The 23921-nt window shown below is 46.8% G+C and overlaps 1 protein-coding gene across 1 annotated transcript in view; it reads left to right on the forward strand.

The window, feature by feature from the left end:
* Positions 1-23921, forward strand: part of LOC147029206 (uncharacterized) — a 56690-nt gene that overhangs the window by 16073 nt on the left and 16696 nt on the right. The window contains exons 2-4 of the mRNA XM_085876443.1: positions 9444-9738; positions 9889-10321; positions 23691-23825. Coding sequence (XP_085732569.1) covers positions 9901-10321; positions 23691-23825 — 556 coding nt within the window. The 5' untranslated portion in view covers positions 9444-9738; positions 9889-9900. The remainder of the gene's footprint in view (positions 1-9443; positions 9739-9888; positions 10322-23690; positions 23826-23921) is intronic.

A 23921-nucleotide genomic window follows, 5' to 3' on the forward strand; every position in this document is an offset into this window, starting at 1 on the left:
ACCTCCAAGACCCTTTCGATTCACTTCATCCCTTTCGAACCCTGAAGACCATGAGACTCCTTTCTACTCTTTGGACCTTCACACCTTTTAATACCCTGTCGATCCCTTTGACCTAACGAATATTGTCGTCAAATGATATCTTTCATGGATGGAAGGAATGTTACACACAAACGGATGGATGAACCAGCATATGATGACACATTGATGTATCGTGTAAAATTCTAAAATCATATTTAACAGCAAAGATATCGAGGCAGCTGTCTGTTGCTTCCTTCACCATCCAGGTGGTTTTGATACCACCCGTTCGACACTACCCAGCTTTCTACACTTCCCAGGTTCAAATTTTTTTATCTGATTGAAAAAAAATTGTAATTTTCCTGCAGGTTTGGATTATTTTGAAGCAACTTTTATTTTTAAAATTTCTCTCCAAGGAGTGTTTCTGTGTTTCAGGATTCACCAGACAGACAGCATTAGCCTATTATTATATTGAGATGGTGTGGCCAGGGCCGGATTTAGGGGCAGTTGATCCAGGTGACTGCCTCGGGTGACGGGTTTGGGTGAGCCTGCCACGAAGATACACGAGATGGCCAAAAGTACTGTATGCGGACACCTGCCCGTCCAACATCTCATTCCAAAATCAATGGTAGTTATATGGTGTTGGTCCCTTTTGCTGCTACAACAGCCTCCACTCTTCTGGGAAATCGTGTTTCATCACTCCAGAGAACCTATTTCCACTGGTCCAGACTCCAATGGTGGCTTGTAATTGCGCATGGTGCTCTTTGGCTTGTGTGTGGCTGCCCGGCCATGGAAACCCCTTTCATTAAGCTTTCGACAAACAGTGCTTGTGCTGACGTTGCTTCCAGTCAGTTTGGAACTCGGTAGTGAGTGTTGCAACCGCCTACAGACAATTTTTCTGTGTTTTACACTTCAGGATTCAGTGGTCCCATTCTATGTGCTTGTGTGGCTGACCACTTCACAGCTGAGCTGCTGTTGCTCCGAGACCTTTCCACTCCACAATAACCGCACTTGCAGTTGACCAGAGAGCTCTTGCAGTGCAGATATTTGACGAACTGACTTGTTGGAAAGGTGGCATCCGATGAGGGTGCTACGTTGAAATCGCTGAGCTCTTCAGTACGGCCCATTCAACTCCCACTGGTTATCGATGGAGATTGCATGGCTGTGTGCTTGATTTCATACACCTGTCAGCAATGGATGTAGTTGAAATAGCCGAATCCACCAATCAGAAGGGGTGTCCGCATTATTTTGGCCATGCAGTGTACAACAGGTGTGAACAAGGAAATTTGGCACAGGAGGTGGCAATTCAAATTTGGTCTGTCATGTCTGTGCTCGACCGACACCACAATTCAAATTCAATAAATCTGTCAAGCCAACGACTCAATTGATCAAGGGGATTGGGGGTGGGGGAGCGTGGAGATGAGAAAAGTGGGGCAGGTGCAGGGATATCACCACGGGGTTAAAATTAAATAATAATAATAAAAAAATTACACGAATTTTGGTGGAGGACGAAAGGCGGGTGGGTGGTTGTGGAGCAGATAACTGCAAAATACCCCTTGAATACTTCGGTGTGTGATGCAAGCAAGAAATTTGGCACAAATACTCTCTTTTGTCTACTGTGTTAAAAAATGGTGCTGGCCACGAAAAAAATCAAGATGGCCACCATCCAAATTGAAAAGTATTGTTGCGGATTCGCGCCCGCCGGCGTGCGATCGGCCACGTAACTCGAATTGTGGCACGTCGCCCACCGGACGGACAATTCAGTCGTGACCTTCTCGGAACAACGCCGGGAGCTCGTCATGGGTGGGTCTTTCGACCTCACCACAATCGTGCCAATCGGCCACCCGCGTCAGATAGGGTTGTTCGCCAAACTCGACCTACCAAAGTACCTACGCGGATGGTTAATCGGGCGATCGTACCTCTCCGCAGGTCGACTTCGGACACGAACTGCTTAAGCGGTTCGTTCCGTACTGCAGACATAACCGAGCGGAGTTATCGTCGACCTTGACGGTTAGGATTAGTTACCGGGAACTTACACCCACTACCAATCTCTTACGCGATGCAGGATGGAGGTTCAGTTAAAGGAAAAGACGAAGCGAAGTGGGAAAACAGTTCAACAAGCAGAACTTTATTCACACACAGACAGCACAGAAGGCACGTATTCAGTCACAGTAATAATAATAAAAGGCACATATTCAAGCACATAAAGAAACAGTAAAAGAAAGATACTAACGACTAAGACCGACACATGGCAACACTTACGCAGTTTTACTTAACAGACGGCGCCACCACAAGCATTTACACAAAAAGAAAAGGAAAAAGAAAGCCACCCTCATAGGCGAGGAGGCAGACAGGTCCGTAGACCAAATGTACGTGGATCCTGGAGGATTGGCCAGGTCCACGAGACCGGAGAGGTCTTACCCGCGTCCTAGTGACGCGATGGCGGGCAAGCCGCAATGTTCGCTCCGCTGCATCCCGACTCCATGCCCTGGCGTGGTCGGCGAGCCCTCTCCGGCGTGCTCCGCGCGAGCGGTTTTGTTGGCACCACGTTTATGGTGGGGGAGGAACGGGGGCCCCCTCGGCGCTATCTCAGCGCGAATGGGGGGGGAATCGTTGATGCTCAGGGAGAGGGGTATAGCTGGCTGGCCTGGATCCCGCGACGAGTCGAGCGACCCCCACACCGCAACCTCGTCGCCGTCCGCCGTCTTCCCTGCAACTCCTCCGCAACTTCTCTCCAACTCTCCCTGAACTCCTCCCAGCTCAACTCACCCTCTCTCTCTTCCACTCTCCCTCGAGTCACCTTGCGCTCGCATCTTTATAGGACTCAGGAGGAGCCGATATGCAAATATGCGGATCAAAACACGATTGGAGGCGGGGCCACGCCACCCTCTGTTCAGCCATTGGTCCGGCAAAAAGGGGTGTGAACCTCCCTTGATCCACATATTTGCATAAACGGACTTCACATACACGCACTTGGAGGCGGGGCCAAGCCGCCTCGCGCTCGCCCATTGGACGGAGGGGAAGTGGGCGTGAATCATTTTGGATCCAAATTTCTCCCTCAGAAAGGCCGCCATTCGCGCTCGCGGCTCGGTGCGTTTGGCACCAATCGCCGAACGGGCCCGAGACAGCCCGACGTTCAGTGTTCACAAGTGGTGCGGTTGTTGGTTGTAAAGGAGAAAGGCGAAGGTGGTGGAGGGTTTTCTGTGGTGGTTTGATGGTTCTGGTGTCGTTTGGGAATGGCGGTGAAGCGATGTTTGCAGGATGGAGTTGTGAAGGTAAAGGTAGTGGCTGTTTGCGTTGTTGGCGGCTTAATGGTCGAAAATAACAATAAAGAAAAAATGGCTAACTGAAGGATCGCAGCCCGAATGGATCACATAAATTCCCTCTATACAACGGGTGTTGTCTAACTACACATGGACTTATCGAGATATCTCACCTGAGGACTCTTTATGGTGTCATGCGAATTTCCACATCTGTAACAGTATTATTCCTCAAGCAAGTATTTGGATTAAAGACAATATTTTGAGCATATACCTAGGTTTTAGGGGTCAAAGAATCTCATAGGAATGTTGTCTGGGCTCTAGTACATAATCAAATGGTCAAAGCAAAGATGCCGTCCAAGATAGCCGCCATGAAATCTAGAAATCCTAATATTTCAGGAACTGTGCTGAAGATATTTTCTTATTTTCATCAGAATATCTTATGATGCAAGCATGATATTTAACATAAATGATCTCTAGTCTCCAAGGATCACTCTTTATGCAAAAATATTGCTCCTGCTGAAAATGAAAATGGCTGCCATTTTCAAGATGTCTGCTGAGCCGTATCTCCAGAAAAATCAAGCTGGTAATAATTGTGGTGTATGGGCATAGAGCGCTGAGGGGGCGTGGAGTGCTTGTGATAATAGTCACGTGGTTAGGGGTGCATATATTTGTACGTGCCCACTAGAGGCACACAGTGGTGTACATCCGGACACGCAATAAACCAGAGTAACGACTACTCTCTCAACCTCTCCGTGCCTCACTGCACCCCGGACACCACAGTTGGTGACGAGGATGGGATCGAATCACCGCTCATGGCGGTGTGCATGTTTTCATCGGCAATGACTTTGAGTTGTTTCCGGAGCAATTGGATTGCCAGGCGCACACGGCGCCGGGAAAATCATCGCAGCTGGCGTGGTACGAGTTCAATCACCTGGCAAGGAGCCCAGGGGAGCGCATCGCGAATTTCGCCGCACGGGTGAAACATCTCGCCGTCGCCTCAAATTCACGTCGAGTGAACGGCAGGCCAGGCTGAAGGATCGTTTTATTTCTGGATTGCAAGACTCGGAAATGGTTTTGGCGATTACTACGGCTGGAGTACGAGGACATTACGTTCAATTCAGCAGTCGAAACGGCATCGGCTGTCGAACAGGCACTGAGAGATGTCCGAACCATTGCCGGACAGAGCCTCACAGGTGGTCCGGAGGTCCACGCGGCGTGGGCCAACCCCGACAACCCGGGGCAAGACCTGCAACCTGTGCGAGGGTTTGTACATGACGTACGCTTTTACGACCCGGAGAAAGATCTGCAACCTGCACGAGGTAACCCCGATGACCCGGAGCGGGACCTGCAGCCGATGATGAACCTTTTTGCAATTGGTCCTGTGGTGCCAAGACCGATGACAATGGAAATCGAGGTGAACAACACGCCAAGCGTATTCCAAATTGATTCCGGGGCCGCGGTGTCGATCATAGACGAGCAGACCGCTCGCAGACTCAACGGTCTCAACCTTATCAGGTCTAACCTCACGCTGTACACGTACACCAGCTAAGCGATTACAACAGTTGGAATAGCAGACGTATCTGTAACCTTCCAAGATCAAAGATCCGTGCTCTCGCTGTTTGTGGTGCGAGGGGAGGGGCCGGCGCTCCTGGGCCGAGACTGGCTGACTCACATCAGGCTTGACTGGACGGCGCCAGCCATTCACCTTGGACGACCCGTGCTGAGCCGATTCGAGCATCAGTCGGAGGAGGTTTTTCAAAAGCATCAAGATTTGTTTTGCAACAAGCTTGAACAACTCGGGGGCGTGCAGGCAAAGCTTTTGAGGAAGGAGGGAGGGGTACCCCCTTGCAGCCCGCGTGCGAGGTGCTGGTGGCAGGGGCCGCGCGGATACAGTTGGTGTCTGTTCCTTGCTTCCTACAACTACGATATACAGTTCCGGAGCGCATGCCGACTGCGACGGTCCCTCGCGCTTGCCTTGCACGGAGGGCCACGGGGAGCGTGCTGACTGCGATGGTCCCTCGCGCGTGCCTTGCGCGGAGGGCCATGGGAAGCATGCCGATTGCAACGGTCCCTCGCGCTTGCCTTGCGCGGAGGGTCCAACTTCGTCTGAATCAGCCGACCAGGTTGATGTGTTTGCACTGAGCCAGGTCCAGGGCAGGCGGTCACCGCCAAGCAGGTCGCGGTGGAATCGGCTCATGATACAGTACTCGCCCATGTCGTTCAGGCGATTCCAACGGGGGATTGGAGCGGAGTACTAGCCCGTGTCGTTCAGGTGATTCCAACGGGGGATTGGAGCGATCTGCCTTCGTCAGTGGAATCGGCTCGTTATCCTGCGCGCGCTCGTGTCGTGCAGGCAATCGTTCAACACGTGATTGCCTCGAGCACGGTCTGCATGGTCGAGGAGGCAACGCAGAAGAGGAGGCGAGAAGGGTTTTGAGTGGTGTCGTTTTGTGACCATGTGGGAATACTATGCATCTGGCCAGTGAGGATGTTCCTGTCATTTTGCTGCGACCTGGAGGGTCGGTGGTTGGGGCAATGTTGCGCCCGCTGGTGCGCGTTTTTTATGTGGGACAGCGGGTACTGGAACCAGCAAATTGCCTGGTTCAGATTGATGATGGGGAGGTGTGGAAGCGGCACGTGGAACCAGGGCATGTTCGCTGTTCAGCATCACACGCACCTCTGATATCGTCAAGTCCAGACGTGCCGAGCGACATGGAGCCCCCACCTCTGTTTTTGCCAAGGCCAGACGTGCTGGTGCCCACGGGGCTTGCGGACTCGAGGTGTTTACCTGATTCAGTCCTGTCCGAGGGAGATGAGCAAGCTTGTCGGCCGGGGGCGGTTGATGGCGCAGGGGGAGGTTCGCCTCGGGTGTCACCTCGACCTAGCCAGAAGGCGTGTAAGCATGGGCCGTCTGGTGGCGCTGTCCGCCCAGGGCGGATCAAGAGACGTGGTACTTGGGGGGGGGGGGGATTTTGGATGATCAGTGTCCTTTTTCACGAGTTGCTTTTTGTGTCATAGTGCCAATGCTTTTGCTAAGTGCCATTTTGTCACTAGTTGCTTTTTGTGTCATAGTGTCAATGATTTTTGATTAGTATCATGTTGTCGTTTATACTTGTCATTTTATAATTATAATTGTCATTTTATAAGTATAATTTTAGGTGGAAGGAGTGTGGTGTATGGGCATAGAGCGCTGTGGGGGCCTGGAGTGCTTGTGGTAATAGCCACGTGGTTAGGGGTGCATATATCTGTACGCGTCCACTCGAGGCACACAGTGGTGTACATCCGGACACTCAATAAACCAGAGTTATGACTGCACTCTCAACCTCTCCGTGCCTCACTGCACCCCGGACACCACAATAATCATTTATCATTTCACAAAATTTAGTGGTAAAACACTTTTATTTCTGATTTATTGCATAAATGTTCACTTGTTTGTCATATATTGCAAAATTACCTGTCACAACAAAGATGGCGTCCAAGATGGCCACCGTAAATTTTCGACCCAGCTCGACTGAATGAGGGTGGAGGTATAGAGGCAACGCTGAGAAGGAATGAGGCAAAGTACCACCTGAGTTGTCGGTTGTCATTTAATAACACTAAACTCGATCGTGCCAAGAAACGTCGATCCGACTCTCGTGGTAGTGAAACAGATGAAGGGCATGTGAAGCAGCGACGAACTAGCCATGATGGTCAAGTATGTATTATCTGTGAAAAGACATCACCTGAATCTGATCTTCGGCAAGTTATGACCATGAACTTGGACAAGAGGCTGCAAGAGTGTGCTCAAACACTGAATGATGGCACGTTGTTAGCAAAACTGGGTGGTGGAGATGCCATTGCCCAGGAACTAAAATATCATCATGCCTGTCTCACTGCTTCTGTACCATCTCAGAAGTCTTGAGAAAGACTCACATCAAACTAAGGAGGAACCAGATGTGTACCCACTGTTTCTTTTGGAATTTGTGAATTACATTGTTGAAACCAGTCTGAATTCAGACGGTCCCACAGTCTTCCCCCTTGCAGATATTTACCAGTTATACCAACAACGTCTGGCACAACTGGCTGTTGATACTCCCACTGTCAATACCACCAGATTAAAGGATAAATTATTGGCTGAAATCCCTGAGCTTGAAGCTCACAAAAAGGGAAGAGGTGTGCTTTTAGCATTCCAGAAAGATATGGCTTTGTCACCATCAAAAGCATCAGAATACTCTGATGCACTTGTGATCGCTAAAGCTACAAAAATCGTGAACGACACATACTAGACCATCAATCAACATTTGATGGCACATTTCCTCAATGCTGTGTTAAAGATGCTATACCACCCATTCTCCTTCAATTCATCGGGATGGTTGAACATTGAGCAGACATCAAATCACAGCTGAGATTTGGGGCTTCAAAGTCTGACCAGGCCATTTCCCAGCTGCTGCAGGATAACTGCTATTCCCGATACAAAGAGGGAGCAGCAACACACAGACACTCCAAAGACAGAGAAACACCATTCCCAGTGTACATGGGTCTCTCTATCTTTGCCAAAACCAGGAAGAGAAGCCTGGTAGAAATGCTGCATGAGCATGGCCTCAGCATCTCCGATGACAACTAACCGTCCATGGTTGATTTTCCCTTTGCAAAATGGGAAGAATTTTTCTGTCCATATCTGAACCATATCTGTCAAGTTGGTAAAAGTTAAAAAAAAATCTTGATTTTGTTCCAAACGCTAGTTCGTGAACAATGGTTTATAGCTATTGTGGCAGCGATCTTGGACTGCCATCTTTGTTTCAGCAGTATGCATGGGAACTTGGAATCTAAAACCATGTCCACCTAATTAGTTGATCCCAAAAACCTATGTATAGATCCAAAAATTATGAGTCTATGTCTATTATTTCCTGAAATATGAGCATTGTTTTGGTTTTGTTGCAGACATCTTGGATGCCATCTTTGTTACAACCATGCTGTGAGGTGTTACATTACAAAGAATAATCATGCTAAAATCTTAGACACAAAAACTTTGGTTTACACCCTTAATGTTGTTTTGTTTCAAATATTTAGCTGCAGAAGAGGAATTTTCTGTGCATATGGCGGCCATCTTGAAAAATGGTCGCCATCTTGGAATTTTGCGTGGCCAGCGCCTTTTTTGAAAAAAGTGGACCTCAGAGTATTTGTGCCAAATTTCATGCTTGCATCACAAACCGAAGTAGTTTTGCAGTTATCTGCTGCACTATGGGCAGGTGGAAGCAGTTTAGGGGTCAAGAACAGACGACATCAACCACACACTGTCCCGTGACAACACCCTTGCTCCCCCCTCACCTCTGCCTGCCCTCACTACCACCTCGACACTGCCTGCCCACACCACTTCCTGCACTCGCTGCACCCATCACCACTGCCGACACTCGCTACCCCCTCACAAGTTTTTCAAATGTTGAATAAATGGAGAGGGGTTCTGAAGACAACTCTTGCATTCGGCGTCATGTGTGGGCTGGCCCTATGTAGGGCAGTAGCAGATTGATCACATCAGGCCTTACACTGTGTGAAGGGAAATTCATTCATTCATTCATTCATTGGAAGCATGCACACAGCAAGTCGCTGTGTCAGCTTTCCACTAGTACTCCAGGTGTTGCTGTCAGACCATACCCCAGGCAGATGCCTGGCTTATCCCCGTCTCTTAGGGATATGACACTGCAGGCACCCACCTGAAGGAACAGCCTCAGGTTAACCCGAGGAGACTCTGGTGGATGACACCTCAGCACCACCCCAACACACACAACAGTGTGTTTTGCAGAGTGAAGTGTTTCTTGGTGGCCGGAGTGCAAATCCTGTGACCAACCTCCTCAGGAAGGCAACCGACTGCAGGAGGACATCTGCAAATGCAGTTAGCACCAGATATGGATGGTTTTGGGTCACGAGCTCCTCTGCCCTTTGGCAGGTTTTGTATTTCGTCCTGCTGGTTGTCCGTGAAATGGAAATGAGGAAGAAGAAAAGGAACAAGAGGTTCTTCCCAACCATGGCTTTTCTGTTTGTTTTGTCCTTGTTTTGTGCAACCTGGTTACGGACATTGATTAAATGCTGATTTGATTCATGAAACAATAATTGGAGAGCAAGGGGGAAGAGTGGAGGTGAGGTGGTGATGGGGCACTTTCATTGATCATTTTTTCATTTTGTTTGCAGTGGCTGCTCGTTACATCATTGCTTCGAGTGTGGCTGTACCACTGATTTAGTGCCCCCTGTAAATGAGAGAAGAAATTCGGAATTTGGGCAGTGTGCCAGTGATAACTCGCCTACTCTTCAAGAAAGATACTGTGGGGTCTTTAATGTCCACCAACTCATGCTGCAAGAGGGGATGCCCTGTTGAACGTTCATCTGAAAGACTGCACACACATTGATCCCTTTCCCTCTCTGTGAAACACGACGGTGACAGTTTATAGCCACATCGGGATCCAAACCCAAGCTGGACAACTCAGAGGCAAGTGTGCCCACCTCAAGGCCATCCTGACAGCCCACATGGGGTGAACAAATTGGCTGTAAACCCCACATTGATGGGATAAAATAGAGTAAAGAAAGTAACATGTCCAACGTTTCCTTTTTTTTAACATTACCATTGTGTTCCTGGCAGGTCATCGGTGAAATGGACAACTTCTTGGAATGGCTCCAATCACAAGGTCTGAGAGCAGAAACAGCCCAAGCAGTGATCAATGTACTTGGAATTGAGAATCGGAAGGTTCTTCGAGCTTGTACAGACTCCGATTCATTACGAACAGAGCTCCTCTCTCTCACCAAAGAGAAATTTAAATTTGCAATGTACGCTGACTTCTGTAAATTTGTGAAATCTTTTTTGAAGCCGCAGGTTGCCCAGCTTGCAGGATCTTCTCTGTTGGGAAGTGTGTTCGTCAACTTAGAGAATGTTATTCGAGAACTTTCCAGTTTCTGCCAAAAGTTTGTTGGATTCCAAAATGTACAGCTGGAAAATGTTCCTGGTTTCAAGGGAATCAGTTTCAGTGATGTCTGCGACCTCCACTGTCAGGATGCTGGATTAACACCCAAGTCTGGTATGTCACTATTTTATACACACGAGTATGTCAAGAAATACCTTGTTATTCAACCATGAATGTGTTTTTTTTCTTGTAACTTATGGAATCTATTTTGGAACAATTTTGTGTTGCTGAAGACGTTTAGATTCATGATATACCAAGACGATGTTTTTTTATTTGAAATGACATGACATTCCAAAGTGGTCCATGTTTGACAGCACATTTAAGTTAACCACATGAAGGAAGTAGTTTGTTCACCCCTCGTATAGGCATGGACAGTGTGAGGGATATCCTATGGGAGAAATAATTCTGTTGCACTGATGATGTCTGGGCTGTAAGCTGCAGCTTGGATTGAGACATCTGTCAGGATGTAGCAGAGGCCTCAGATGTTTGAGGTTCACACAGTGAGGGGCAGGGAGGTGGTGTTGAGAGGGTGGAAAGCGTGGAGGGTGAGGGACTGGGGAGGTGGGGGTGGTGTCGGTTGAGAAGGTGTGGGTAGGAAGGGGCGGGATAGGTGGAAGGTGGGAGGGGATGAGATGAGGGGTAACCTGAGTGGAGAGATGAGAGGGTGTAAATTGGGGGTGTGGGGGGAGCTTCCAGAGGATGAGGTTAGGGGAATGAATAAATAAAGTATTGTGCAAGGTTGTAGTTGGTGGGTGTGGGGGGGAAGCATTGAGAGGGTAGGGTGAAAAGGGCTGCAGAAAGAGGGGACATGAAGGGGAGGGGTGCTGATTCCAAATTCCCAAATTGGACAATGAAGATATTCTTCAGAGGAAGAGGAATAGATGATGGTGAAGGTGTGGTACTCTTCATGGAAAAATAAGGAAAGTGAAGCATTTTTAAATGCTTTTAAAAGAACAAGCATTTCTCGTCGATGAAGAGTTTGATGTGTCTGGTGAGTCGAATCGAGTCACTGAAAAGTCACACACTCGCACACTCACACACAGTGTGTGCACAAAACGCCTCTTTAGCATCCATACATCCTTTCACAAGGGTTGTGTTTATGATCGGATATGACAGCAACACATGGACAAAGATGTAACAGAAAAACACAACGACTCCGGTTTGGAAAAATTCGCTTTAATTTGATAGATGCAGCATCTGGGAGTGACAAATTCGATCAACAAGTGCAAAAAAAAGAACTAGAGGGCTGCATTCGCTTGCAGCGAATTCGTATTTTGCAACGTCTTGAACTTTGATGCCAACAATCTCAGAAGATATAGGTCACACAACTTTGGTCAAATAAGAATTTTTTGTGGGCCCTGTTGTGACCGATCAGAAAATGTCAGCGGCTAACCTGTATCTCTCCGTGGGGTGAAGATATGGGGCAAAATGTGTTTTTGACCAACGTCATGAACTTTGACCCCTTCCGATCTCAGAAGATATAGGTCACACAACTTTGGTCAAATAAGATTTTTTGTAGGTCCTGTTATGACCTATCAGAAAATGTCAGCGGCTAACCTGTATCTTTCCGTTGGGCGAAGATATTGGGCAAAATGTGTGTTTTGATGTTTTGTGTGACCTTGACCTTAACCTTGAGAATTTCAAGGTCAAAAGTTGACACTGCACTTCCTTGAATGCAGCCCATTTCAAAGACATAATTGTGAGTGCTCCTCGACAAAAGCCCAAGGAGAAGTTTTAGGGCAATGGATGTGTGACGAAAAGAATAATAACTTGAGGGCCGCATTCGTTTGCAGCGAATACGTATTTGGCAACGCCATTAACTTTGACGCCTACGATCTCAGAAGATATCGGTAAAACAACTTTGGTCAAATAAGATTTTTTGTAGGCCCTGTTGCGCCCTTTCAGAAAATGTCAGCGGCTTACCTGTCTCTTTCTGTGGGCAGAAGATATGGGGCAAAATGTGTTTTTGTTGAACTTTGACCCCGACCGATCTCAGAATATATAGGTCACACAACTTTGATCAAAGAAGATTTTTTTTGTAGGCCCTGTTATGACCTTTCAGAAAATGTCAGCGGCTAACCTGTATAGTACCTTTCCGTGGGGCGAAGATATGGGGCAAAATCTGTTTGACCAACGTCATGAACTTTGACCCCTACCGATCTCAGAAGATATAGGTCAAACAACTTTGGTCGAGTGAGCTTTTTTGTAGGCCCTGTTGTGACCTATCAGAAAATGTCAGCGGCTAACCTGTATCTTTCCGTTGGGCGAAGATAAGGGGCAAAATGTGTTTTTGACCTTTTGTGTGACCTTGACCTTCACCTTGAGAATTTCAAGGTCAAAAGTTAACACTGCACTTCCTTGAGATGGTCCCATTTCAAAGACATAATTGTTTGTGCTCCTAGACAAAAGCCCGAGGAAGAGTGTTAGGGCAATGGATGTGACGAAAATAAAGAATATTAATAAAGAATTCCTGTAATAATAGTGTATTTGGCATGGAATTGCCAAAGACAACTTGAGGGCTGCATTCGCTTGCAGCGAATACGCATTTGGCAACGGCATGAACTTTGACCCCTACTGCTCTCAGAAGATATAGGTCACACAACTTTGGTCAAATAAGATTTTTTTTTGTCGGCCCTGTTATGATCTATCAATAAATGTCAGCGGCAAACCTGTATCTTTCCGTGGCACGAAGATATGGAGCAAAATGTGTTTTTGACGTTTTGTGTGACCTTGACCTTAACCTTGAGAATTTCAAAGTCAAAAGTTGACACTGCACTTCCTTGAATGCAGCCCATTTCAAAGACATAATTGTTCGTGCTCCGAGACAAAAGCCCAAGGAGGGGTTTTAGGACAATGGATGTGTGACACCATATCTAGTGTCCAACTGTGTCTGCAGAAGTCCGACTGCAGTTTGGTTACTTTTTATTAGGAGGTTGGTGGCAGGATTTGCACTCCGGCCACCGTAAAACCCTTCATTCCACAAAACACGAAAACGCAAAAAAAACCTGAAAACCCACTCCGTGGGAGTACCTCCTGTGCAGCTTCCCTTCGCAGGGCAGCTCGCCAGAGGACGGGATTGGGGCAAAGCCTTCGGGACCCCCAATCTTTGAAAGGAGGGAAACCACGGGGTAACATCCCTGGGTCAGATTGCGGGAGAGTGTGTCGGAGTGGTGCTGAGGTGTCGTCCACCAGACGGCGGTCTCCTTGGGTTAACTTGAGGCGGTCCCTTCGGGTGGGTGCCTGGAATGTCCTATCCCTAAGAGAGGATGATCACCTGTCTCTGTTGTCATCTGAGCTCAAGCGTTTGGACATCGGTATTGCAGCACTCTCTGAGGTTCGGAGACTGAATTGCGGAGAGATAATGGTGGGTGGTTACACCTACGATTGGTCTGGTCGCTCTGATGGTTACCATACTCAAGGAGTTGCTGTAGCTGTGTCCAATAAGCTGACCCTAATGATAATTGAGGTAACATCGGTCAACGAGCACATACTATTATGAGACTTAGGATTCGTCACTCATTAGGTGTCATTTCCTTGGTTTCTGTTTATGCTCCAACTGAGGCGAGTGACCTCACCGTGAAGGACACATTCTATGCCACGCTCGAGTGGTTGATGAGTGTCCCAGACGAGATACACTTCTCGTCTTGGGGGGATTTCAATGCATCGACTGGAACTGATAGGGATGGTTATGAGACATGTGTTGGTCCCCATTGGTCAGGAACTATGAACCAGAATAGCACTAAGTTCCTTGACTTTGCAAGAAATCATGGACTGAGGGTGGCTGGTTCATGGTTTCAGCGCCCACAAGCTCATCGATGGACTTGGTATTCCAACACTGGCAGTGTGGCACAGGAGATTGACCATGTCCTCGTTGACGGTCGCTGGAGGATGATCCAGAACTGCAGGGTATACCGGAGTGCTCAGTTCCTCAATACTGACCACCGGCTTGTTGTAGCAACTCTAAAGCTGCACCTTAAATCCTGGAGAATGGTGCCATCCCAGCCTCGGCTGGATCTTGGCAAGCTCAAGGACGAGAGAGTCGCTGAGGAGTTTGCGAACAGTCTAAGTGGACATTTGGGGTGTCTGGGTGCTTTGGGGGTTTCTGAAGAGTTGTGGAGTGCTTTCAAGACCACCTTCCTTGATGTTGCCGGTGGATGTCTTGGAACTCACCGCATGGCAAAGAAGAATTTTGTCTCTCAAGGGACACTGGATACCATTGACAAGAGTCGCAGGGCCAGGCTGAATGGCAGAGCTGAGCTGTTCAGGGAGCTGAGGCGTAAAACTGGACGTGCGTTTAGGGTGGACAAGGAGGCCTATGTGCGAGGAATCTGTGAGGGGGTAGAGTAGCACCTGTGGACAGGTGATTCTCGTCCCGCTTACAAGGGAATTCGCGCATTGCGTTCCTCCAAGCCCATCCCTCGGAGCACTGCAGTTAGAGCAGAGAGTGGTAAGCTCTTGATAGAGGAGTCTGAAGTGAAGGCCCGCTGGGCCGGTTACTTTGAGCGGTTGTACCAGGCTGATCCCCCAGCTGTCGAGTTGGACGTCAAGGGTGTTACAATCCCTGTTGCTGACCCTCCAATCAACTGTGGTCCACCTTCGCTTGTGGAAACATGGGCTGCGGTGAAGCGGTTGAAACGGGGTAAAGCTCCAGGGATCTGTGGCATCCATGCTGAACTTCTCAAGGCTGGTGGAAATGCTGCACTTGTGTCGTTGCATGCAGTTTTCTGCTCTGCCTGGAACACAGGCATCATCCCAACTGATTGGAAGAGGGGCCTTGTTGTCCCTCTCTGGAAAGGGAAGGGTGATCGCCAAGACTGCAACAACTACCGAGGGGTGACGCTACTCTCAGTGCCGGGCAAGGTCTTTGCTCGGATAATTCTTGATAGGGTTCGCCACAATCTGCTTGAGCACCAGCGTCCAGAGCAGTCAGGCTTTACACCAAAGAGGTCAACGATTGACCGTATCCTTCCTCTTCGTGTCCTCACCAAACGCAGACGAAAGTTTCGGCAGGGGCTGCTTGCAGCCTATGTTGATCTCTGTAAAGCATTCGATTCAGTGAATCGGGATGCCCTCTGGAGGATTATTGGTCTTCGCGGGGTGCCACCAAAACTGATCGATCTGATGTCTGAACTCTACTCTGGTACTGAGAGTGCTGTGAAGTGTGGTGGTACCATCTCTGACTTATTTCCAGTTGTTACTGGAGTTCCTCAGGGGTGTGTACTGGCCCCCACACTTTTCAGCACTTGTATGGACTGGATTTTAGGGAGGATGTCGGAAACATCAAGCTGTGATGCATCGTTTGGGAATGCCAAGATCTCGGACCTTGATCTCGCAGATGATGCAGTCATCTTTGCGGAGACTTTAGATATCCTTTTGGAGGCCCCCGAGGTACTGAATGAGGAGTCGGAGCCCCTGGGATTACGGGTTTCTTGGGTCAAAACTAAGATCCAGGCTTTCATTGACATATTGGATGCTGCTGTCCTGTCTGTATCTGTTTGTGGTGAGGATGTTGAGGTCGTGGAGAGATTCACTTCCCTTGGCAGTGATATTCATGTCTCTGCTGGCTATGAGTCAGAGGTCAATAGACGTCTGGGTCGGGCCTGGGGAGTCATGGATTCACTGGATCATGGGGTGTGGCGCTGCCGGTAGCTGTGCGGGAAGACGAAAGTCCGAGTCTTCAGGTCCTTGGTGCTTCCAGTCTTGCTCTATGGATGCGAGACTTGGACTCTGACCAAGGATTTGAGATGGAGACTTAATTCCTTTGGTACAAGGTCTCTTCGGAGAATACTTGCCGATCGCTGGTCGGATTTTGTGTCCAACGAGCTGTTGCTGAGAGAGACTCGGATGAGATTTGTTACCTGCATAGTCCGTGAGCGTCAGTTGCGGCTGTATGGACATGTGGCTCGTTTTCCTGACGCTGATCCTGCTCACCAGATTCTCTCAGCGAGGGAGTCTCGTGAGTGGAGGAGGCCAATGGGCCGACCACGTTCCTCGTGGTTGCAGCAGGTTGACCACCATCTCAAGGAGATGGGGATGGGCCTGGCATCTGCCTGGCCGAAGGCCAGACGGAGGCCCCTGGAGTTCCAGCGGAAAGTGGACGCAGCGACGCGCTGTTCTGGCACATGCTCCTTTACCTGACCTGACCTGATGTGTGACGAAAAGAATAATAATAATAATAATAATAATCATAATCATAATAATAATAATAATAAAGAATTTGAGTATAAACAATGTATTTGGCATGGTATTGCCAAATACAATAATAAAGAATTCCAGTAATAATAGTGTATTTGGCATGGAATTGCCAAATACAATAAAGAATTCCAGTGATAATAGTGTATTTGGCATGGAATTGCCAAATACAACTGGAGGGCTGCATTCGCTTGCAGCGAATATGTATTTGGCAATGGCATGAACTTTGACCCCTCCCGATCTCAGAAGATATAGGTCACACAACTTTTTTGTAGTGAGGTTTTTTGTAGGCCCTCTTGTGGCCTATCAAAAAATGTCAGCGGCGAACCTGTATCTTTCCGTTGGGTGAAGATATGGGGTAAAATGTGTTTTTGAACAACGTCATGAACTTTGACCCCTACCGATCTCAGAAGATATAGGTCACACAACTTTGGTCAAAAAAGATTTTTTGTCGGCCCTCTTGTGACCTATCAGAAAATGTCAGCGGCTAACCTGTATCTTTCCGTGGGGCGAAGATATGGGGCAAAATGTGTTTTTGACGTTTTGTGTGACCTTGACCTGAACCTTGAGAATTTGAAGGTCAAAAGTTGACACTGCACTTCCTTGAATGCAGCCCATTTCAAAGACACAATTGTTAGTGCTCCAAGACCAGTGGTTTTCAAACTTTTTTTTAGTGGCAACCCAACGAACCCAAAAGATTCAAAACCCAATTCCTAATATATGATAAGATTTCATATGACACAAGAACATTTACTGTTTACTTTATTCACCATCATCATGTTTTCATAGACGAGTAAACGGAGAATAGCCGACAGTATCCAAATAGTACAGTTGAATGTTTCAGAAGTTTAGTCCGAATGACATTTAAATACATCAGTGAGAAGGATGAGCCTGTTTTTCAGAAACCAACTTCTCTATTCATGGAGAAGTAGATGACAATGCCAGGATCATATCATGCTCCATTTCTAGGTTATTTCTGTACTTTGTTTTAATCACCACCATGGTGGAGAACGACTGCTCACAAAAGTATGATGAAGGATATGGCATGAGAACCTTAATGGCGCACCATGACAGGGTCAGGTACGACGGCAGCATTTTGCACCAGAATGTCGACAACGAATTTATCCGCGCAAAAGCCTGCGCTCCTGAATCCTGCTGGAGCTGTACAAGCTCGTCCTGTGCTGTATCATCTTCATCAGCAATCGAGTCCAGTGGAGCCGTGAAAGGGTCCCAAACCACAGAAAAGGACTGCACATCCAGCTCAGGGAAATAGTGCTCGAACTGTTCAATGAGCGACCGAAGGTGACGTGCTATCTCCCCAGAAAGACTTTCAAGCTCAGTATCATCATACTGGCAGGTCGTTAGATGCTCCACCAGACGGGGGGGGGGGGCGGGGGTGGAGGGGGGAAGGCTGAAGCGCTTAACAGCTGATTTGTCTGCCAGTAATTTTAGAGTCGCCAGAAATCCACTCATTTTGTCGTGAAAAATCATGAGGTTGGCGTCTTTCTTGGAGGGAGCGGTTGAGGATATTGAGACGTTCAAAGATGTCAACGAGATAGCACAGTACTGACAGCCCAGAGTCCGACTCGAGCAACGCTACCCATGCCGTTTTCCCTTGTGTGCGTAGGAACTCCTTCAGTTCGTCTTTGAGCTCGTAAACGCGCAGAAGAAGGTTTCCTCGAGATAACCATCTGACGAGTGTAGAATAGTAAATTCTTATGGTCGGCGTCCATCTCCTGGCAGAATAGCCTGAATAACCTAGTGTTGAGGGCGCTCGATTTGATGTGATTCACCATTTTTACGACTTCTGAGAGCACGCTCTGCAAGGTTTCTGACAAAGTACGAGAGGTGAGCGCTTCTCGGTGAATCATGCAGTGTACCATGGAGGTCTGAGGAGCCACCTCAAGCAATTTAGCCTTGAATCCAGAACGCACTCCTAACATTGCTGGCGCACCTTCTGTTGTAGAACCGAGCAACTTTCCGAAGTACAGATCATGGTCACTATAAAACTGCTCTCCTCTCCCCAAAATGTCCTCACCTTTGGTGGTGGCCTCCAATAGTTTGATGAGCAGAAGCTCATCGACAAAGTTATCAGCCTTGATGAAGCGGACCCAGAAGATGAGTTGCGCATACGATGCGATATCAGTGGACTCGTCCAACCATATGGCATGCCACGGCGATTCCTTGATCATCTGTACGACCTGAGCCATTACGTCCAGACTCATATCTTCAATTCTGCGTTGGATGGTGTGGTCAGAGAGGGGTATAACTGCCAGTTTCTTCGCCGCTTCCTCCCCAACCATCAGAGATACCATGTCCTTGGCAACATGGAGCGACACTCGATACGAGGCCTCTAATGCCCGAGAATTGGTCTGATGGCATGTACCCTCTCTGTCAAGACGCGAATTCGTGAGTGCAAGAAGTTTCCTCTCAAAGAACGCTCTCTTCTTATCCTGATAAGGTGCATGTTTTGTAGTCAAATGCCTCTGCAACTTATTTTGTTTCATAGACTCCGTAGAAAGCACTTCGAAACAAATCACACACTGAGGCCTCTGTGCCCCGCTTTTATCCACCTCGTAGTAAAATCCAAGGTCCAGAAATGTATCCTGGTAAGAACCTTCTCGAGATTTGCTGGTGGCCGGTGCTGCCATCACAAATAAGGTCTCGAATCGTACGTGGAGACGTAAATAGACGTTAATGATAGAGTCAGAGTCCGAGTCTGAGAGGCCGTGGATCAAACCACTAATTTCCCACCAAAATGAACCGCCCTTCAGCGAGCCCGCGCATTGGCTGGATCCCATTCCAAGCGTCGTGTTGCGCCGGTTCCCATACTTTGAACGAACCGTTTATATTACATCCCGTAAAAGCAAACACTGATCGAAAATAGACAATTTTTTTTCGCTGCAAGCGGATGCCCGTGACCCTACGAAATTTGCTCGGCGACCCCACTTAGGGTCGCGCCCCCGGGTTTGAAAAACCAAGTCCTAGACAAAAGCAATAGGAGGAGTTTTAGGGCAATGGATGTGTGACGAAAAGAATAATAATAATAATAATAATAATAATAATAATAATAATAATCTATCTACAATTCCAGACGTCTCTGTGTGCGTGTGTCTGTCTGTCTGTTTGTCTGTCTGCGACCGCCGTTTCTCGACGACCGCCGGTCCAATCTGATTGAAACTTGCCAGGAATATTGCCGGGGCCCTGCAGATGTGCCTTTTCGCGGTTTGATGTCAATCGGACGAGCGGTTCCCAAGTGACGGCCATTTATCTGTCAACCAATGACAAGACGTGGTGCTATGACGTCACGAATGACGTCGCAATTCATGTTTATTTATTTATTTATTTATTTGCACGATTGACGGTCCGATCTGATTGAAACTTGCCAGGAATATTGCTGAGGACCCGTGGATGTGCCTTTTTAGGTCATCTCTTCGAGCATGACAATAATATGGGTGTAGATGTCCTTCGATCCATCCGTCCGTTGCGAAAATGACGATTTTCAAATTCTATCTCCTCCGCCATTTCTCAGGCGATCTTGAATTTGATTGTGGCATATGAATCTATGGGACAATATCTAAATTTTGATCAGGCCGGATTTTCGATATTCGCTTTCGTTTTTGTGTCACGTGACTTCAAAGTTGGCAAAAAATGCGAAAATGACGATTTTCAAAATCTATCTCCTCCTCCATTTCTCAAGCGATCTTGAATTTGATTGTGGCATATGAATCTATGGGACAATATCAAAATTTTGGTCTGGCCGGATTTTCGATATTCGCTTTCGTTTTCGTGTCACGTGACTTCAAAGTTGGCAGAAAATGCGAAAATGACGATTTTCAAAATCTATCTCCTCCTACATTTCTCAAGCGATCTTGAATTTGATTGTGGCATATGAATCTATGGGACAATATCTAAATTTTGTCGGGCCAGATTTTCGATATTCGCTATCTTTTTCGCGTCAGGTGACTTCTAAGTTTGTAAAAACTGCCCTACCTTCAGGAGGCTATATATTTTCTTGCGGAGATGACCGTCACTCCCGCACGGGGGTAATTTTCAAGGTTTGATATTAACCGGATAAGCGGTTCCCAAGTTACGGCCATTTATCCCTCGACCAATGACAAGACACGGTGCGATGACATCACGAATGACGTCAAAATTAATGTTTATTTATTTATTTTTATTTTTTGCACGATTGACGGTCCGATCTGATTGAAACTTGCCAGGAATATTGCTGGGGACCCGCGGATGTGCCTTTTCGAGGTTTGATATGAATTAGACAAGCGGTTCCCAAGTTACGGCCATTTATCTGTCGACCAATATCTGCGAGAGAGAGTGGGATGGGAGAGTGGGGCGAGAGAAAGAGGGGCTGGAGAGGAGGGGGGAGAGAGGAAGGACGAGACTAGGGGGGAGAGAGGGGGGAAAGAGAGGAGGGAGAGAGAGGGGTGAGAGAGAGGGGGGATGAGAGTGGGGGGGATGAGAGTGGGGGGGGGCGAGAGAGAGGGGGTAAGAGAAGGCTGCACATACTGGCACTCACCTACGGGCACGCACCTACGGGCCCGTACCTACGGGCCCGCACTCGTAATAATAATAATAATGAAGAATTCGAGTAAAAACACTATTTAGCATGGAATTGCCAAATACAATAATAATAAAGAATTCGAGTAAAAACAATGTATTTGGCATGGAATTGCCAAATACAATAACAATAATAATAATAATAATAATAATAATAATAATAATAATAATAAAGAATTCCAGTAATAATAGTGTATTTGGCATGGAATTGCTAAAATACAATAATCCCCGAACCCGGAAGTCAACATGCGAGTTCACAAAATTCTTTTGCAGCTTAACCACATCAATTTATGGTTTCACTGAGTCAAGAATGGGGAAACACCGAACTTCTGAAATGGTTGCTCCACACTCCCGCTCGTGTGTGTGTGTGTATATATTTATATATATATATATATATATATATATATATATATATATATGTATATGTATATATGTATATATATATATATATATATATATATATATATATATATATATACACACACATACATACATACATACATACATACATACATACATACACTGCCGATTTTGCAGGTTTTCCCACTTACAAAGCACGTAGAGGTCTGTAATTTTTATCATAGGTACACTTCAACTGTGAAAGACGGAATCAAAAACAAAAATCTTGAAAATCACATTGTATGATTTTTAAATAATTAATTTGCATTTTATTGCATGAAATAAGTATTTGATACATCAGAAAAACAGAACTTAATATTTGGTACAGAAACCTTTTTTGCAATTACAGAGATCAGACGTTTCCTGTAGTTCTTTACCAGGTTTGCACAGACTGCAGCAGGGATTTTGGCCCACTCCTCCATACAGATCTTCTCCAGATCCTTCAGGTTTCTGGGCTGTCGCTGGGAAACACAGACTTTCAGCTCCCTCCAAAGATTTTCTTTTGGGTTCAGGTCTGGAGACTGGCTAGGCCACTCCAGGACCTTGAGATGCTTCTTACGGAGCGACTCCTAAGTTGCCCTGGCTGTGTGTTTCGAGTCGTTGTCATGCTGGAAGACCCAGCCACGCCCCATCTTCAATGCTCTTGTTGAGGGAAGGAGGTTGTTGGCCAAGATCTCGCGATACATGGCCCCATCCATCCTCCCCTCAATACAGTGCAGTCCTCCTGTCCCCTTTGCAGAAAAGCATCCCCAAAGAATGATGTTTCCACCTCCATGCTTCATGGTTGGGATGGTGTTCTTGGGGTTGTACTCATCCTTCTTCTTCCTCCAAACACGGCGAGTGGAGTTTAAACCAAAAAGCTCTATTTTGGTCTCATCAGACCACATGAACTTCTCCCATTCCTCTTCTGGATCATCCAGATAGTCATTGGCAAACTTCAAACGGGCCTGGACATGCGCTGGCTTGAGCAGAGGGACCTTGCGTGCGCTGCAGAATTTTAATCCATGATGGCGTAGTGTGTTACTTATGGTTTTTTTTTGATACTGTGGTCCCGGCTCTCTTCAGGTCATTGACCAGGTCCTGCCGTGTAGTTCTGGGCTGATCCCTCACCTCTCATGATCATTGAGGCTCCACGAGGTGAGATCTTGCATGGAGCCCCAGACCGAGGGAGATTGACTGGTGTCTTGAACTTCTTCCATTTTCCAATAATTGCGCCAACAGTTGTTGCCTTCGCACCAAGCTGCTTGCCTATTGTCCTGTAGCCCATCCCAGCTTTGTGCAAGTCTACAATTTTGTCCCTGATGTCCTTCGACAGCTCGCTGGTCTTGCCCATTGAGGAGAGGTTGGAGTCTGATTGATTGAGTGTGGACAGCTGTCTTTTATGCAGATAACGAGTTCAAACAGGTGCAGTTAATACAGGTAGTGAGTGGAGAATGGGAGGGCTTCTTCAAGACAAAACTAACAGGTCTGTGAGAGCCGGAATTCTTACTGGTTGGTAGGTGATCAAATACTTATTTCATGCAATAAAATGCAAATTAATTATTTAAAAATCATACAATGTGATTTTCAGGATTTTTGTTTTCGATTCTGTCTTTCACAGTTGAAGTGTACCTATGATAAAAATTAGACCTCTCCATGCTTTGTAAGTGGGAAAAACCTGCAAAATCGGCAATGTATCAAATACTTGTTCTCCCCACTATATATATATATATATATATATATATATATATATATATATATATATATATATATATATATATATATATATATATATATATATATATATATATATATGTATATACACATAGCCTGGTGTTGGCGCAGTGGTTAGGGCAGCGGCTTGGGATCCAAAAGGTCCTGAGTTCAAGCCCTGTTGGGCCACTGAATTAATACACCAGGGGGTTGACTCAGCCTGTCATCCTTCCGAGGTCGGCGAAGTGAGTACCAGTGTACTGGGCCGGTGTATACCCAGGTTAAAATAGGTGTACCATATCCCTGTGTCGTAAGAGGCGACCAGGGTTGCGTCAGGAAGTGCATCCGGCGTAAAGCATGTGCCAAATCACTATGCGGATCATACGGATGATCCGATGTGGCGACCCCTAACGGGAGCAGCCGAAAGAAGAAGAAGAAGAATATCTATATATATATATATATATATATATATTTGTCCTTGTAAACGCCTCCTTTCCTCTCCTGTAATTGTGACAGTATTATGGAGCGTCGTCCCAACAGCTGTAGTGACGTCTCTTGCATCCCACCTATTGACCGGATATATATTTGGCAGCGTTTTAAGCTTCATATCCTTCATTGTATTCAGGTGATGTCTCTCCTGTAAATGTGGAATCCAGACGACACTACGGTTCATCTTTCTCAGAAACTTCAAGATATTCTTCGACAAAGGAAGATTCAGATGTTCATTTGACAAATGGCAGTCCTGTCTGTTCTCTAACAGGTGAGCAGTAACCGACAAAATGAACATTCAATATTTTTAATTCAGGGTTTATAAAATTTTTGAAATCATGAAATATTTTGCATTTCGAGTTTGACA

The sequence above is a fragment of the Eptatretus burgeri genome, chromosome 4 (genome assembly GCF_056783735.1).
Source record: "Eptatretus burgeri isolate ZD-2024b chromosome 4, Ebu_testis_v1, whole genome shotgun sequence".
Lineage (NCBI taxonomy): Eukaryota > Metazoa > Chordata > Myxini > Myxiniformes > Myxinidae > Eptatretus > Eptatretus burgeri.